The sequence below is a fragment of the Trifolium pratense genome, linkage group LG4, assembly GCF_020283565.1.
Source record: "Trifolium pratense cultivar HEN17-A07 linkage group LG4, ARS_RC_1.1, whole genome shotgun sequence".
NCBI lineage: Eukaryota > Viridiplantae > Streptophyta > Magnoliopsida > Fabales > Fabaceae > Trifolium > Trifolium pratense.
The window spans coordinates 21,064,749-21,081,355 of record NC_060062.1 but is presented as its reverse complement, the minus strand read 5'-3'; the positions used below and the strand labels follow the sequence as shown (position 1 = coordinate 21,081,355).

The window sequence follows — 16,607 nt, the reverse complement described above, 5'->3', positions numbered from 1 at the left end:
GCGGACTTTGATGTAGTTATAAAGATAATGAGGATTCAGAGTAGCGTAAGAGGTATCTTGGAAAATGAATAAATCTTAGTGCGGGATAATCGGGCTCTCTCGAATAAACCTGTGTAATATTTCTTTATTCAATGAAGTTCACTCTCTATTTTACTCCACCTTTTACATTCAGTCTGAACCAGTATCTATCATTCTTCATAGGAGCTGATTTATTTTTCCTATAAATTTCAACAAAATAGTAGTGCTTAAGGAACCACTTCTTGAAGAAGCAGCAACAACATGAACAACAACATTTGTATTTGTATGAACCAAATCAAGAAACCAAAACTAAGAAATTTGCTTAGATGGGTAAACTAACTCAGTACACAACAAAATTAGAAGGGAAATGTGTACAATTTCATTGCACAGACCATTACAAAGCCTGCCTCGTTAATCAGATATCGCTAATAGCCAACAGTTTCTTCATCCAAGTATTTTGTTTTCTTCTTTTTCCAGAAAGGTAAAACTGATATTATAAAATGATAACCTCACTAATGCTCCGATCAACTGCTTGTTCATGCTCCTCAACTGGTTCATCATCATGCGCCAAAGACACAACTTTCTCCTCAATCTCACCCTGCATCTCAAATCTCCCTCCTCCATTTTCCAAGCCAATGTCCCCCACGTTTGCATCAATATCACCTTCCTTAGAAGAACACTCACAATTACTCTGATCAGCCCCTTTTGCATACTCCTCGACAGGATCCTTAACATGCTCCAAAGACACAGCTATATCTTCTGTTTTGCGGGAACCATCCTTTCCATCATCATCATCATCCTTCTCCTCCTCCTCCTCCTCCTCCTCCTCCTCCTCCTCCTCCTCATCATCATCATCATCATCATCCTCATCCTCATCATCATCATCAGCAGCACTTTCCTTTGGGTCGCCTAGTGACTGAGCTGGGTTGATCTCCATAGAACACCCAAGAGGTACCCCAGTGGTGACAATAGTTGGAAGGCGATGTATATCCCAACCCAGAACCTTACACACGGCCTGCCCAAAAGCCCTGTGGGCCTTTTTATTGCCCGTCCTTACAATTAACTTGGAATGCTGAACAAGACCAATACAATCCTTATACTTTTTCCCAGATTTCTTCTTCTCAGCAGCACCACAAACCAAACAGAAAAACTCTCCATTCTCGAAACACCTCTGGTAATACCCCCTCAGTTGATTATCTTCCATGAAAACCCTAATGAAAAATTCCTCAAACTCTTCCATCCTACCATCACTGTCGTCGTCGTCTTCTTCATCATCATCTTCAACAACTTCGTTGTCTTCGTCAATAAGAAACTCCCTGAAAGCTTTGCAGGCCTTGTTCTGCAATTGTAATGCAGAGAGCCTCTCCTTCTCTTGAGGTTGAAGAGAAGGAGGAGAATCTGATCTAGGCTTTGGTACGGGCCAACCTGTTTTGGGAGAGTCTGGTAATTTGGGGCACGGCCAGTCTGGACCAGGACTTCGAGGAGGGTCGGGTTCTGTTCTTTTCCTTTCCCTCTTCTTCCTTTTTTTATTTCTTTTCTTGAAGGCAGTGGAAGTGACACGAGGGACGAATCCGGTGTTGGAGGGTGGAAATGGATGACGATGGAGTGGCGGATGGAAATGAGGAGTGTAGTGGGGTTGTGAGGATGAGGAAGGAATGTTGTGAAGTGTCCGAGGAGGAATATGGTTTGGTTGCTGAGGAGGGCCTTGCTGCCAAAGATAATGTAGATAGATCACTTCATCTCTTAGTTTCTGCTCGTCGTACGGATTATTCATGTTTGCTTTGCTGCAACAATGTTTAGTAAAATCATTCCTCAATCACTACAAAATTTAATATCGAAATGAATGGAATAAGTATTAACCTAGCAATTTAAAAAAAAAAAAAAAAAGGAAAACTACAAAATTTAAACTATCGAAAAATATCAAACCCGTACCAATCCAAAACAACACGTCACAAAACTAAGGTCTTTAGGCTGCAATGAGAGGTGAAAAAAATAAGAATTATTATGCTTGAAGTCTAAACCTGATAATCAAACCTATATTTAGGATCTGTTTGGATAAACAGTTTATTTGCAGCTTATAGCACAAACACTTATCAAGGTAAGCGTTTATGCATAAGCTTACATAAGCTATTTTTATATAGAAAAAGATAAAGTAAAGATATGCTACGAGCTGTTTTCATAAGCTATATTGGAGAACTTATGAAAATAATCTGAAACGAAAAATTGTCCTAAGTGATTTTCACAAGTTCTCCCAAACAGTCCCAGAAAACTTATGCCAGTAAATAAACTCAAACAAGCCAAAAGTCCAAACAGACCCTAGTCTAAACACAACTTTTGATAACTAAAAATGGGAAAATGAAACAGTTAAATGTGGTTGCCAAACAAAACACAAATAAACAAAATGAGATTAGCAAAATAGAGACATGAAACCACATTATAAACATGCTAAGTTAATAATCCAAATAAAAACAACAACAATTTCAAATGAAATAACACAAAAATTGAATTAAGGTATCTAAACTCGCATAATTATTTCAATTTCAAACTTCACACAAAAAAATAATCTTGATATACAAGAAGCATTTTCACAGAATTTTACTTGAATGAACTCACAGAAACAAAACAATGTCTGCACCTGCTTTATGTTTAAATTGCAGGATCAATCGCTACGATAACAGAGTGGAATGGAATTAGGGTTTTTGATGAAAAGGGGAATTAGGGTTTGTGGTCTCAACTCTCAACATCAAAATCGGAAATGAGAGTTTTGGTTGAGGATCGATATTTTGAGATTTAGCCAAACTAATGATTTGTTTGGATGAAAAAAGAAAATGGATGGAAAGAAAGTTGAAGGAATGAAAATGAGAAGATTTTCTAGTTGTTTGGTAAATGTGAAAATGGTTAAAAAGTGAGAGAGAGAGAGAGAGAGAGAGAGAGAGAGAGAGGGGAAAGAAAGGGATGTGCTGTATGTAGTTAAATTAGGAAACAAGAAAAGTAGATTTGATGAATGCAATAATTTATGATGATGATTTGTTCCTTAATTACTTTATTTTTTTTATTTCAGATATTGGTCTAACAAGAAAAATGAAAAAAGAGAAAAAAATTGAGGTAGGAAATGAAGGAAAAGAAACCTGAAATTTTACGAATAGAAGTGAACGACAACGATGGTGTTGAAGCCGGAAGACGGTGTGGCGGTGTTGTTGAACAGTGTCACTCTTGTTGAACGGCTGCGCCGAATCTTGAGATCTGAAGCTTGAAGCTTTGACGAAAGTTAGGGTTCATTTCTTTTATAACAAAGAATAATAGGAAAAAGAGGTTATGTTATGTCATAAGAAAATTCAATTCTACCTTTTAATTTTCTGGCATTTTTTACGGTCTAATCCATGTTAAAATACAGGACCAATGGATCGTCCCGAAAGCCCAGCCCATTTTGACAGTTCTATTAATGACACAATTGCCCTTACATAAAAATGATATTTTAATGTACAAAATGTCTCCCCTCCACTCCGATAGCACTTCGAGTCTCGCAGGGCGCAAAAAGAATGAATCCTTATATAATGTGATTAATGAGAGAATATGTACCACATCTATATATATAAATCCTAGATAGTTGTGGAATTGTCTATCTAAACCCTAATTCATAAACCAATGAAAACCTTTCATTTAGCCACATCATCCACTTACATCCATTTAATGTGGGGTACTAATTGTAATTATTATTATTATTATTATTATTCTTATTATTATTATTATTATTATTATTATTATTATTGTTTTGGGTTATTATTCATTTTAAATTTTTTTGTTCATTTTATTATTTTGTGTATTTTATTGTTTTTTTTCCAAAAAAGTTAATGTTTTTGCTAATAATATTTTGTCTAATCTTTGTAAATATAAGGAGTTGGTCGATTATCAGGACTACTTTCTAATGTTAGTAAAAAAATAGATAAAATAAAATTTACTAATGGTTGTTATGCCCCGTATGATTTTTATCATATTCGATATTTGAGTATGAGTTAAGTTGGTTTATCTTTGCTCAATAAGTTTCAAATTAATATAAATGTCAAATTCGATAATACAGTAGTTTTTTTGGTAAGAGATAATGAAGTAGTTTATCCAACTCAGAATCCTTCGATGAGTTTTATAATATAAATAAAAACTTATGTTTCAACATCGATTGTTTTCCATGGTCAATTATATGTTATCATTTTCATAGTTATTTTGAAGAATGAATTAAAGATATTGCTAATTAATGTTAATGAAAAAGATACCAAAGTAACTTCAAATGTGATGTATATATAAGTTTTTTAAATGTATAAACATCTATATATCTATATATATAAATCTTAGATAGTTGTGCAACCACTAATCTAATCACAATGTATGAGTATGACCACAAACCATTTTCATAGTGACATGACAATTTATGGATTACCAACTTAATTTGGTAGATGCAATAGGGACCATTGTAATCTTTTCGAAATGTATAAACACATCTTTAATATCTATCTTATATTTACATCACTTTTATTATTATTATTATTATTATTTTGTTGTTGTTGATATTATTATTATAATTTTCATAATACTTATTGTTTCAATTTATACGAATGATTTTTCAACATTATAATATAAAATACCGTATAACACCCGTGCATCGCACGGGTGTGGGACTAGTGTTATAGAATTAGTTCAAATGGAGGAACCAATTAAAACAAGAATTTGGCTCTAATTATTAGGTTAAATGTCATGATTGGAATTCAAATTCAAATCATCACAATTTTTTTTTCTTGATCTAACAAAGAGGGTGATTTAGGGTCATCGTAAGTCTAGAATCACTCCTTCTATTTGTTTTTTCTTTCTATTTTAGTTAAATAAGTGTGGTTTCCATGTATCTTTAGTGTCTATTTTGTATATATTGTGATTTCATCGTCATATAGTGCAACATTGTTTGTTGTGATTTTCCATCATAGTGTGGTGTATTTTATTTTCTCGTCTTGATGTAGTGTATTTTATTTTCCCGTCTTGGTGCGTTATTTATTTGTTTTAGGTCGAAGGATTAAGTTCAATATAGTGCAAATTCAATAAATGACTTTGGTGTCATCAACACTACATATCCGGAGATATGAATATTCCGAACACTTCAATAGAGTCAAATATGTTTTATGCAATTTGAAGTTTTATGCTATTAACATGGATGACGTGTGTTTGTTCGCAGATTCATACTTTTTGTTTTTAGCGATTTTGAATTTGTATTACACTCATATACTTTATCAATTTAAATGAATGAATATCGTTTATTTAGTAAAAAACATTTTATATATTTAAAATATATATTTTTTATTGATCTTCATATTCTCAAGGAAAAGGAATCCCAAAAATCTAAAGTTCGACTCTGAAATAAATAAAATTTGACAAAATTATTTTCATAAAAAATAGTACTTTTGATTATCTTAAAATCTCACGTTCTTTTTTGAGATTTATTGCTACCGTTTGTCCAACTAGTTATGGTGGTTAGAGATCCATTGACAAGTTGCCATTGATGAGAATGCCACTGTCTGTCCTTTAATTGAAGGTACAGCAGTACCTTTGGTGGGGTTTGAACTTCATATTTCAGACTGTAGCATATGTCACTGAAATCTATACTCACATGTGCGGCTTTAATAGTTTTTTTTTTTTTTTTTACTATAAAGATAATGATATTCATTCATTCCAATAATTGATATAGTACATCAAATCCAAATACACATTCAACATCGCTAAAAATAAAAAGGATGAATCTGCGAACAAACTCACAGCATCCGTGTTAATAGCATACATCGGCAAAATGCCTACAAATAATAATATGATAAAACTAAAGTCACCGAAATATCAATGTTTCCGGATCTGCAACGTTGATGCCCAAATCATTGATTGAATCTGCAATTGATTGAAGATGATCTTTCAATATGAACTAAACGAACACCGTAACAAGACGGAGAATTCAACAACGTCGTACCAAAACGACGGTCAACACAAACGCCGCACTCAGACGACGATATCACACAAATAAAAAAGAAAAACAACTAAAAAACTTAATCTATGTGAAAAATCACTTATTTAGATTGAAAACAACAAGAAAAAAGGTGAAGAGGGGTGATTTTAGGCCAAATATGACCTAAAATCACCCCTAACTAGTAGAGAAAGAAGAAACTCAGAGAAAAAGAAAATAGGGCCGGCTTTAATAGTTTAATCTCTTATTTTTCCTCATCCTATTTACACAGTACTATTTTAATAAATTTTAATAAAATGTATAAATCTATTCATTTTTTACATCTACTATGTTATGATCCATTGATCCACCTTACTATTTTTTAAAAGTCAATATTATAATTAGGTTTTGTGCATTAATATTGTAAAAAAAGAAATCCTTGATTTTTCCCCATTTTCATCATAAATATCTGATCCATTAGACTGTCTAATATGGTTTGAGGATTAGTTTTAGCTTACTCCTCTTCCAATTGCAGTTGTGCGAGATCGAATCATGGTCCTTTCTACCAAGTCTAACATCAATCACCACTAAACCAACTAACGATTGATTAAAAATTCTTTGACTTTCATCTCTACAAATCATGAATTTATTTTATTTATTTATTTGGGAACTTTAAATCTTTAATTAGTACTCAAAGGGCAATTCATGACTCATCAATTAAACTCTTGCTTGAGGTCCCCAACCTACCACCATTTAGCCCTAGTAACCCATTAAAATTTTATGGTGTTACATGTATTTTGATTTTGATTTGATGCTACCTAACAAAATTTGTATAAGACTTCCTCCCATGAATTGATTACCTTGCCTTGGTGTCACAAAGTTGGTGATATCTGCATGGTCAATGGTTATGCAACAATGTAACTTCAATATATTAATTGCTTATGTCTTCTAATGGTCTTGTAGCCATTCCAAGTGAACCAATCATTGATGTATATTTGCTCTGAAACTTGAAAAAAAATCTTTACCCATAAAATAAATCATATGTTGTTATAAATTAATGTAAATAAGAACAATAGTATAGATGAAGAAGAGAGAAAAGAGAGAAAGAATAGTGTATGTTATTCACCATTAGGATTAGGGTTCCAATATAGTGATACATAGTATCTATATATAGGTAAACATATTGGGCCAATTACATGGGCCAGGACATCCACTAATAATATTCATAACACTCCCCCTTGGATGTCCATCGAGGATATGCCTCATTAAAACCTTTACTAGAAAAAACCCGGTGGGAAAAAAATTCTAGTGAGGAAAAAGAGTACAACATCCTTTGTGTTTGAACTGCCTCATTAAAAACCTTACCAGGAAAACCCAATGGGACAAAATCATGGTTAAGGGAAAAAGAGTGCAGAACACAATTATATCTCCCCCTCATGAAGACAATTATATATGAGACGAATAAGAGCAATTAATCTTCAATATAGTTGATCAGAAGCTTTACTTGATGATGACTTTGTAGAAAGACTCGATTCTTCTTCTTTAATATAATCTTCTCTGAATTAGCTGTTGATGCAGTATTATCTTCTTCAAATTTCTTGTATGTGTAGAATCACAAACTTCAACAAAACCACACTCTGAACTTTCTGAATGTAGTGTTAAAATTTCCACATAATCGGATGATATTGTTGTATCTCTAAGATACAAATTATATACTTGACTTTGCTCCAATATCTTTGAGTTTATTGATATCATCACATACATAATTAGCAAAATGCAATAGTGTTCTCAATTGAACTAAAATATGGTCCTTCAAGACCAATTCAAGTAAGTGATCATTTTCTTGAGACATGAAATGATCTTTGTTCACATCAAGTGACAATAAATTATATTTGTTAATATCAAATATATTTCATTTCAAACTTTTCTTTAATCAATAGATTTCAAGAACTCTTCGAGATTTTATGTCATCATATAACAAATTCATTTCCAAAGTGACTTATTCATTTCATTAAGTCATCTCTTCGATAGTTTGAAATGTATGTCTCGTGGAAATTAAATTCTTCAAGGAGTTTTATATAATCCACGCTAACAAGTGACATATAAACATAGCGTAACACATTTTTCAAATAAATTTAATCTTCCATGTGTTAACAACCTTAATCAAGTAAGAGAAGAATTTTGATTTCAGTTCAGGTGAATATTTCTCTTCACAATCAATAGCAAACTTTTACCAATATGCTTGAATAAAAAAATCAAGCTTTTAATGTTTGTATTGCAACATTTTCTATTCACAAGAAAATTAATTTGTATCTCATCATGTTTTACATCTTCAGGTGTATGGACTGCTGGTCCAAAAATCTTCACTTTGCAAAGTGACTTTAATTACATAGCAATTGCGTTTTCATTTAGACAATTATTGTCTATAATTCTCAATAGAATTTATTTCATGATCCTCATTAACTCCTTTCACAAATAGCGCCATATTATATATAAAATATCGTCAACGTTGACTTCCTTTCGGTTCCATCATATTCCATTCGTGACATAATTTTCATTCATGACATAATTCGTCGAGATCTCTTTATTATCATAAATTTCAGGTACCTGAGAAGTTCTTCTGGAACTTATAACTCAATTATGTCAAATACTCTTTTGACAGTTTCATATCCTCACTTGGGTCATCTTTCTTTTTAGCTCCTTTTCTTATTTGAGGATTTTCATTGGAACCGACTGATCTACCACACTTCAGGGTGGTTAAGACTCATCTGCAATATAAGATTGTCCAACAGGGACATCCATTTTGATTGGAGCATTAACAGCTGATATTTGATTTTATACATTTTGCAAATGATTTATCTTTTGAACATTTGGTTCAAACAATGAGGATCAATGTGAGATAATAACAATAATTTATTTCAAGTGATTCATTTGAACTTCTGGTTCATATTTTTCAGCTGCTTATTTCCTCCCCTAATATTGGAAAAATTAACTCATCACTTGATAATTAGCCTACAGGGCTGTAAATAATTCTCCAATTTTTGGCTCAAGATGATTTATAATAGATGGAGATTCATATCAAATACATTTTCCCAATATTCTTTAAGAACCGTTTAAATGCATTCTATTGGAGCAATTGCACATACACAACACATCCAAAAATGCTTATATGGGAATCATGTTTATAAACAAAGTTCAAATTGTAAATTAGGGGAGAACTTATAATAACTAGTTGGCTTGATGCGAATTAGTATCTCAATATACATGTTTGAATGTTCCCAAAATATAAATTAGAAGTTATGATCTCATAAGTATCAGTCATGTAATTAACTTTAGACGTCTAAAGAATGGATCTTCAAGTCCATTTTTTTTTTTGTATGAACATGCTTACCAGATGTTTCATAGTAATTTCAATTGACATACGATACTTATAAAATATTTTCTAAGAATTTAGAAAATGAGATCTTAGCAAAACTATTTGAGAAAATAATCTCACAAACTTCTGGTTGTGAGTAAATATGCATGTGACCAATTTAGTTGATGCATCAATTCAAGTCACAAAATGTCTAAATGGTCCAGATTCTCAAATTATCAATTTCTTTTGGGAACTAGTAATACATAAAAATTATTAGAATGAAGGAACTTCAGGCCCTTCAATACATTTTTTTTGCATCAGAATAAATCTGGAATGACCCAACCGGTCTTACCAACAATAAATTTCATATGATTTGTAAACTTCTAGTTTACAATAATTCGTGCTTCAATTGCACTAATAAATTAAATATTAAAGTTAGAGTTTAATTGATATGCACCGACAGTGTAAAATAGTTTTACACCATCGTCCAATAAAAAACCATTATTTTGCCATGTCATATCAAGAAAGTGGGGTGAAGTGTGGTGATGTGGCGAAAAACATGGTTGGTATTGGTTGACAGTGTAAAATTATTTTACACCGTCGGTGCATATCAATTAAATCCTTAAAGTTATTCAAGAAACTTTATGATATATAAATACTCACTTGTACAATCCTTCAAGGATGCAAAGATTATTGAATTCTTCTAGAATTTATAGAGAATAAAAAAAATACAAGAGTTTATTATACACCGTTGAGTTCACTACAAGAAAACATGTTTTTACTGACCAAACTTATTGAGGGCTAAAAGCCCTCAGTAATGCATTTGTGCAATATTGAAGGTCCCAAGCCGTCATAATGTAGTCTTGGAGAACGGAATTTAATTAAAAATGAACTATTAAGAATTACTGACGGTCCTGGGCCGTCAGTAAAGCAATTGGTATTGCAGACGGTCCCAGGCCGTCAGTATGTTGCTAGCCGTTAACCATTTCTGACGGTCCTGGGCCGTCAGTAAAGCATGTTAATTATGACGGTCCCAGACCGTCAGTATGTACATAACCGTTGTGTGATTATGACGGTCCTGGGCCGTCTGTAATTGGGCAATTTTGAATTTTAAACTTTAACGGTCAATAAAACTACTCCTATATATTACTACTCCTTCACTTCATTTTTTCATTTCCATTCTCTCTCTAAATTTTCTCTAACTTCTCTCTTAAATTTTCTCTAATTTCATACTTTCAACTTTTTTTTTTTGACGAAATACTTTCAACTTAATCTCCAATTTCTCTAATTTTCTCTCTTAAGTGGTAAGTGTTTGTGTTTTACTTTTACGAATTTAAAATTTTTGTTTTGTTATTTAAATGTATATGTTCTAATATTTGTTGTTTACCATTATTAATAGCAAGTCTTATTCTCGTGAGGAGCGGAGTTCGTGGGCTAGGTGCGCGCCAAGTAAGAATCTACTCGGCACCCAAGTAAGTAACGTAATTTTAATCTATATAGTGATAGTTTTTTTTTATCATATACTTAGTAATATTTATATTTATAAACAGTATATTTATATTATTTTTTAAAAAAACGAAATTTTTTTAAAAGAAATTTTTTAACAGTTTGTGTATTTTAAAAAAAGTGATGTAATTTTCATATTTCCATCTAAAAAGTGGTAAGTGTTTGTGTTTTACTTTTAAAGTTAAAATTTTTACTTTGTTATTTAAATGTATGTGTTCTAATATTTTTGTTTATTTCGAAAACAGAATTATTTTTTTTAAATAAGTATTTTTTTTTTTCAAAAAAACAGTATATTTATATTATTTTTTAAAAAAACGAAATTTTTTTAAAAAAAATTTATAAAAGAAATTTTTTAACAGTTTGTGTATTTTTAAAAAAGTGATGTAATTTTCATATCTCCATCTAAACAGTGGTAAGTGTTTGTGTTTTACTTTTAAAGTTAAAATTTTTACTTTGTTATTTAAATGTATATGTTCTAATAATTTGTTATTTACAATTTTTATTAGCAAATTCTCGTGGTCATCGGAGGTCGTGGGTTAGGAGCGGAGTTTGTGGTTAGGAGCGCGCGCCAAGTAAGACTCTACCCGGCACCCAAGTAAGTAATATATGTAATTTTAATTTATAATATTTAGTGATAGTTTTATTTTTACCGTACACTTAGAAATAGTTACTAGCATTTTATTATTACTATGTATTTAAAAAAAGAAAAACAATTATATTTTAAAAAATTATAATATATATGTTAAAAAGTCGGTAGTTTTGTCAACTAAAAAACTTAGTATTTTTTAGATTTAATAAACCATAAACTTTAAAAATAAAATGTTAAAAGTTTATATGTTATTGTTGAGTAGACATATATATATGTCCAAAATACTTTTGAAAAATAAAGTAATAAATTTAATACATATATCGATCTAATTATATATTAATTAAACTACACAGATATGGATTTTAGCAATCGTAATTGGATGTACGATAGACATAATCCTGGAAAGAGGGGCCGGGTTAAAGAGGAATTTAAAATAGGGGTCGAAATGTTTATCAATACAGTAAAATATAATGACATTGTGATACGTGAAGGGGGAATTAGATGTCCGTGTGTACTTTGTCGATGTACAAGAATACAGAGCGAAGATGAAATTAGGTCTCATTTATATAAAAAGGGATTCCAACCTAATTATTGGGTTTGGTCAAGTCATGGCGAAGGATGTTCCACGACTGTTCCCGTGAATCAAAATCGTGCTTCAAGCAGTGTTTTTCAGCCCGTTGTTGTTCCCCAATATTATCATCAGCATTATGATCCGTTTAATGAGATGGACAATATGATAACTAATGCCCTTGGGTTTAATACGCCGATTTATGTGCCAAATGATGTCGACGACCCTGCTGATGATGAATATGACGCTGATGTTAACGTCGAGAGACCAAATGAGGAAGCCCAGCGATTTTTTGATCTTTTGAAAGAGACAAATACACCGTTGTGTGAAGGCTCTCGAGACTCAAAGTTAACGGTGTGTATTAGACTTTTGGGTATCAAGTCTGAATGTCTTGTTTCAGAATACACCATGGACTTGATAACAAAACTGATGTTGGATATAACAATAGACCGTCCTCTTGATTTGCCAAAAAATTATTACGAAGCAAGACAATTGGTTGCAAAGTTAGGACTCGGAGCGAAGAGAATTGACTGTTGTGTTAACGGGTGTATGTTGTACTATAGCAACGAATTTGGTGTAGATGACGGTGCATTACTTGAATGTAAATTTTGTCAAGAACCAAGATATCGTGTAACAAGAAATTCACGGTCAGTCAGAAGGAAGCCAATCCCAAGAAAGGCGATGTTCTATTTACCCATAATACCAAGGTTGCAAAGGTTGTATGCATCGATGCAAACAACCAGTAAAATGACATGGCATCGTGAAAACTATGAAAGGAGAAAAATGTCAGGTGAGTTGCGACATCCTTCTGATGGAATGGCTTGGAAGCATTTTGATCAAGTTTATCCTGAATTTGCTTCGGAGCCACGGAATGTCCGACTTGGGTTATGCTCAGATGGATTTACACCATATACTCAAGTATCAGCCACTCCATATTCATGTTGGCCTGTTCTGGTTACCCCGTACAATCTTCCTCCTGATATGTGCATGTCAAAACCTTACATGTTTTTAGCCGCTGTAATACCAGGCCCATCTAGTCCAACTGTTGGTATTGATATCTATTTACAACCTTTGATTGATGATTTGAAGAGATTGTGGAACGGTGTTGCGACGTATGATATCAACCAAAGAAGAAGCCGAAGAAGTACCTTCTGATGGTGATGTTGATGAAGAGGACGTCGAAGCTAATGGTGATGATGAAGGCAGTGATGATGAAGATGTATCAGATTGGGATGACAATTAATTTTATAATATAGTTATCCGCGTTGTAATAATATTAATCGTTGTACTTGAATATTTGTTTTTGGTTGCATTTGTTTATCGTTTAATGATGATGAATTATAAAACAATATATGTCATGTATTTCTTAATTAATTATATATATATTTGTCATGTATTTCTTAATTATATATATATTTGTCATGTATTTCTTAATTATATATATATTTGTCATGTATTTCTTAATTATATAAATATATTTATCATATATTTTTTTATTATAGATGAATCCAGATGAAGAAAATTTTGATGATGACAATGTCGATGATGACATTGATGATATTCCACCAGCACCGGGTGTCGGACGCGGACGCGGACGCGCTCCACGTAGACGTGCTTTACCCCGCCGCGTTGTTCGGAATTGATGGTTGGAGGGTATGCCCAAGTCTCGAACCGTAGACGGTGTGGAAGAGGAGTACGACTCCTACGACGACGATGATGACCACGAGGACGAGGAAATAGCCGATATTGCACTTTTAGCTCCTCAAAATGAATTGTTGATTGACCGGCATGGTAGACCCATCATCATGCCATATACCGCCACAGAGTAAATTAATTATTATTAAGAATTTGTGTTTAATAAATTAATTGGATATATATGATAATTATTCTTAACTAATATATATATATATTGTGCAGTTTGCAACCCCAAAATCCGGCGAATAAGGCAATCAATAATGCATTGAAATCCAAATTCCAGGCTCCATATCTCAACTGGACGGAGGTCAGGGCAGATGAGCGTGGATATCAACAATTTTGGAATGGCTTCAGGGTACGTTTTTATTTATAATTACTTTTTTATCCAATCAATTTTGTTACTAAACATATATTTACTAATTTATTAACAATTTTTCTTTATTTTTCGTAGTCGCAAGTAACTTGGCTGAATCACCACACAGCGGCTATTGAGCGTATATTCAACAAAAAAGCCACCAAGCGTCTGTCGACCTTACTTTTTGAAGCGCGGAAAAAGATTAAAAAGGATCCTTCAAAACCACCACTTTGGCTCGCTGGCAATTCATACCCTATGCTCTGCCGCAGATGGGAAGAGGAAGAGTATATTGCAAAGTGTATAAAGAACAAAGCCAACAGAAATACTGATGAAGCCAATCGTGCGTGCGTACACTCTGGAGGGTCTAAATCTGCCGGAACGCTTCGTCTTGAGTTCATCCAACAATTTGGTCGTCCACCCACCTTTATGGAGATGAATGACATGATGCACCGGTATGCAGATTCCGGTGAGTGGACGAGGGCAAGGGCGCAAGAAGTGTCGGTAAGTATTTAATTATATATATTATTTATTATTTATTTCGTATAACATTATTTTTTAAACATTATATAATTATATCTAAACATTATAATTAATTAATTATAATTTTTTTTTAATTTATTGTAGAGGTTGACGCAAATTTGGGTTGAAGAATATAATGCAAGCCAACTACGACTACCACCTCATAGGCGAGATAATGAGGATGTTCGTCGAAACAAGATGTCGTTGGCTTTTGTTAAGAATGCTGGTGGTGCGACTCGAGGTCGCAAATTCGCTGCTGGGTGTACATCTTCTCTATATGCAAGTGACCCAACTGGTTTGAGAGATGTCACTTACACATCTTCATCTTCATCGAGTACAGGACGCTCTCGTCCAACTCAAAGAGAGGAAACCGATGATGAGTATGAAGCGCGAATGAGGGCCACGTATAGAGAAGAATTCCGCGATGAGTTCGAAGCATCATTTGATGACCGGGTGGACGTACGGGTCCAACATATATTGCAGGAATTCTTTGCACAGCAGAGGGCGCCGGCACCGGCGGGGGGGGGGGGGGGGGGGGGGGGGGGGGGGTTGGATCATCATCTCAGGCTTCGGCACGACAAAATCAAAATGCCGGTGAACAAGAATATCGACCGAATTTGAGTAGCATGGTTAATTTGAATCAGCTGCCGGAGTACCGAGAGGGTGATCCAGTACTGAGTATGAGCATAGAGGATATGAGTCAGATGCTTAATGAACCAGTTCATTTACAATTTTTTGATCCTACTGGGCAAACAAGTGGAAGCAGTAGTGGCGGAAGCGGTAGAAATAATCAACAAACTGCTTTCACCGAATACCAGAGATCATTAAATCCACAACAAGACTTCATAATCCCACATGAAAACCCAAATCAACCCCAAGGCAACTTCTTCCCAAATCAAGCCCCAATTAACTTCGTTCATAGGCCTGTGGCACGACCTCCTTCGCGAACGTCACTCCCCGGAGTCATAATACACGAGGAAGGTAGAGGCCGAGGCCGAGGCCGAGGAAGGTCGCGTCAGCCAACAGACACTGGCAAGGGGAAGCGACCACTATATCAGCCGCCTGACCAACGTTGATGTGTAATTTTAATAATCTGTTGTTGATTATTATTTGTTTAATTGTTTTCTTTTTGTAATGACAATATTATCATTATATTTAATTATGCTTATGTTAAGTATTTTTATTATGCTTTTTATTAAATTTTAATTTTAATATTTTTTAATTATTTATTATGCAGTATATTTTTTATTTTAAAAAATTAATATTAATTTTTTTTAAAAAAATTAATAATTTAATTATTTAAAAATCAAATACTGATTTTTAAATAATTAAATTATTTAAAAATCAAATACTGATTTTTAAATAATTAATATTTTTTAATTATTTATTATGCAGTATATTTTTTTTTAAAAAAAATTAATAATTTAATTATTTAAAAATCACTGATTTTTAAATAATTAAATTATTAATTTTTTTTTTAATCAATAAACATTACTGACGGCTCCAGGCCGTCACAAATGTATGTGATACTGACGGTCCTGGGCCGTCACAAATGACAGGCGTTTTGAATTGACAGGTTAGCATTATTGACGGCTCCAGGCCGTCAGTAACGTTATTGACGGTCCTGGGCCGTCAGTAACCATTACTGGCGAGCTAATTACTGAGGGCCTTAGGCCGTCAGTAATGCATGCATTTTAGACGAAATTTGTGCATTACTGAGGGCCAAAGGCCCTCAGTAAATGCATGTTTTCTTGTAGTGGTTATTCAAGAACTAAATAATAAATCACTATCAATTTACAATCCTTCAAGATGTAGAATATTGAATTCATCTGGAATTCATCGAAGAGAGAAATAAAATCATGTCTATGTGCAATCCATCAAGGATGCATGATTATTGAAATTCTTCCAGAATTCATAATATAGTGATATTTCATAAGTTCTTCAGGAACTAGATTAGTGAATTCTTCCGGAATTCATGATGGAAAAAAAAAATTCTAAGTTCTTCAGGAACTAAATTTGTTGAATTCTTCGGGA

The 16,607-nt window shown here is 33.1% G+C and overlaps 2 protein-coding genes across 8 annotated transcripts; one reads left to right on the top strand and one right to left on the bottom strand.

Moving 5' to 3' along the window:
- Positions 1 to 343: 343 nt before the first annotated feature.
- LOC123924668 (PH domain-containing protein YHR131C-like) lies at positions 344 to 2,910 on the bottom strand. Of its 7 annotated transcripts, none has more exons than XM_045977627.1 (3): positions 2,632 to 2,910; positions 1,951 to 1,989; positions 344 to 1,837 (listed from the first exon to the last, which is right to left on the bottom strand). In XM_045977627.1, exon 3 carries the CDS (start codon positions 1,790 to 1,792, stop codon positions 512 to 514), a length of 1,281 nt encoding a protein of 426 aa, XP_045833583.1. In that variant the 5' UTR covers positions 1,793 to 1,837; positions 1,951 to 1,989; positions 2,632 to 2,910; the 3' UTR covers positions 344 to 511. The 7 variants fall into 7 exon arrangements, with proteins under 7 accessions (XP_045833583.1, XP_045833582.1, XP_045833584.1 ...); XM_045977626.1 differs by having other exon boundaries at positions 344 to 1,802; XM_045977628.1 differs by having other exon boundaries at positions 2,654 to 2,910.
- A 10,743-nt stretch (positions 2,911 to 13,653) lies between these two features.
- LOC123922274 lies at positions 13,654 to 15,649 on the top strand. Its single transcript, XM_045975006.1, has 6 exons — positions 13,654 to 13,829; positions 13,922 to 14,054; positions 14,151 to 14,555; positions 14,679 to 15,083; positions 15,218 to 15,292; positions 15,392 to 15,649. Exons 1-6 carry the CDS (start codon positions 13,660 to 13,662, stop codon positions 15,647 to 15,649), a joined length of 1,446 nt encoding a protein of 481 aa, XP_045830962.1. The 5' UTR covers positions 13,654 to 13,659.
- Positions 15,650 to 16,607: the final 958 nt, after the last annotated feature.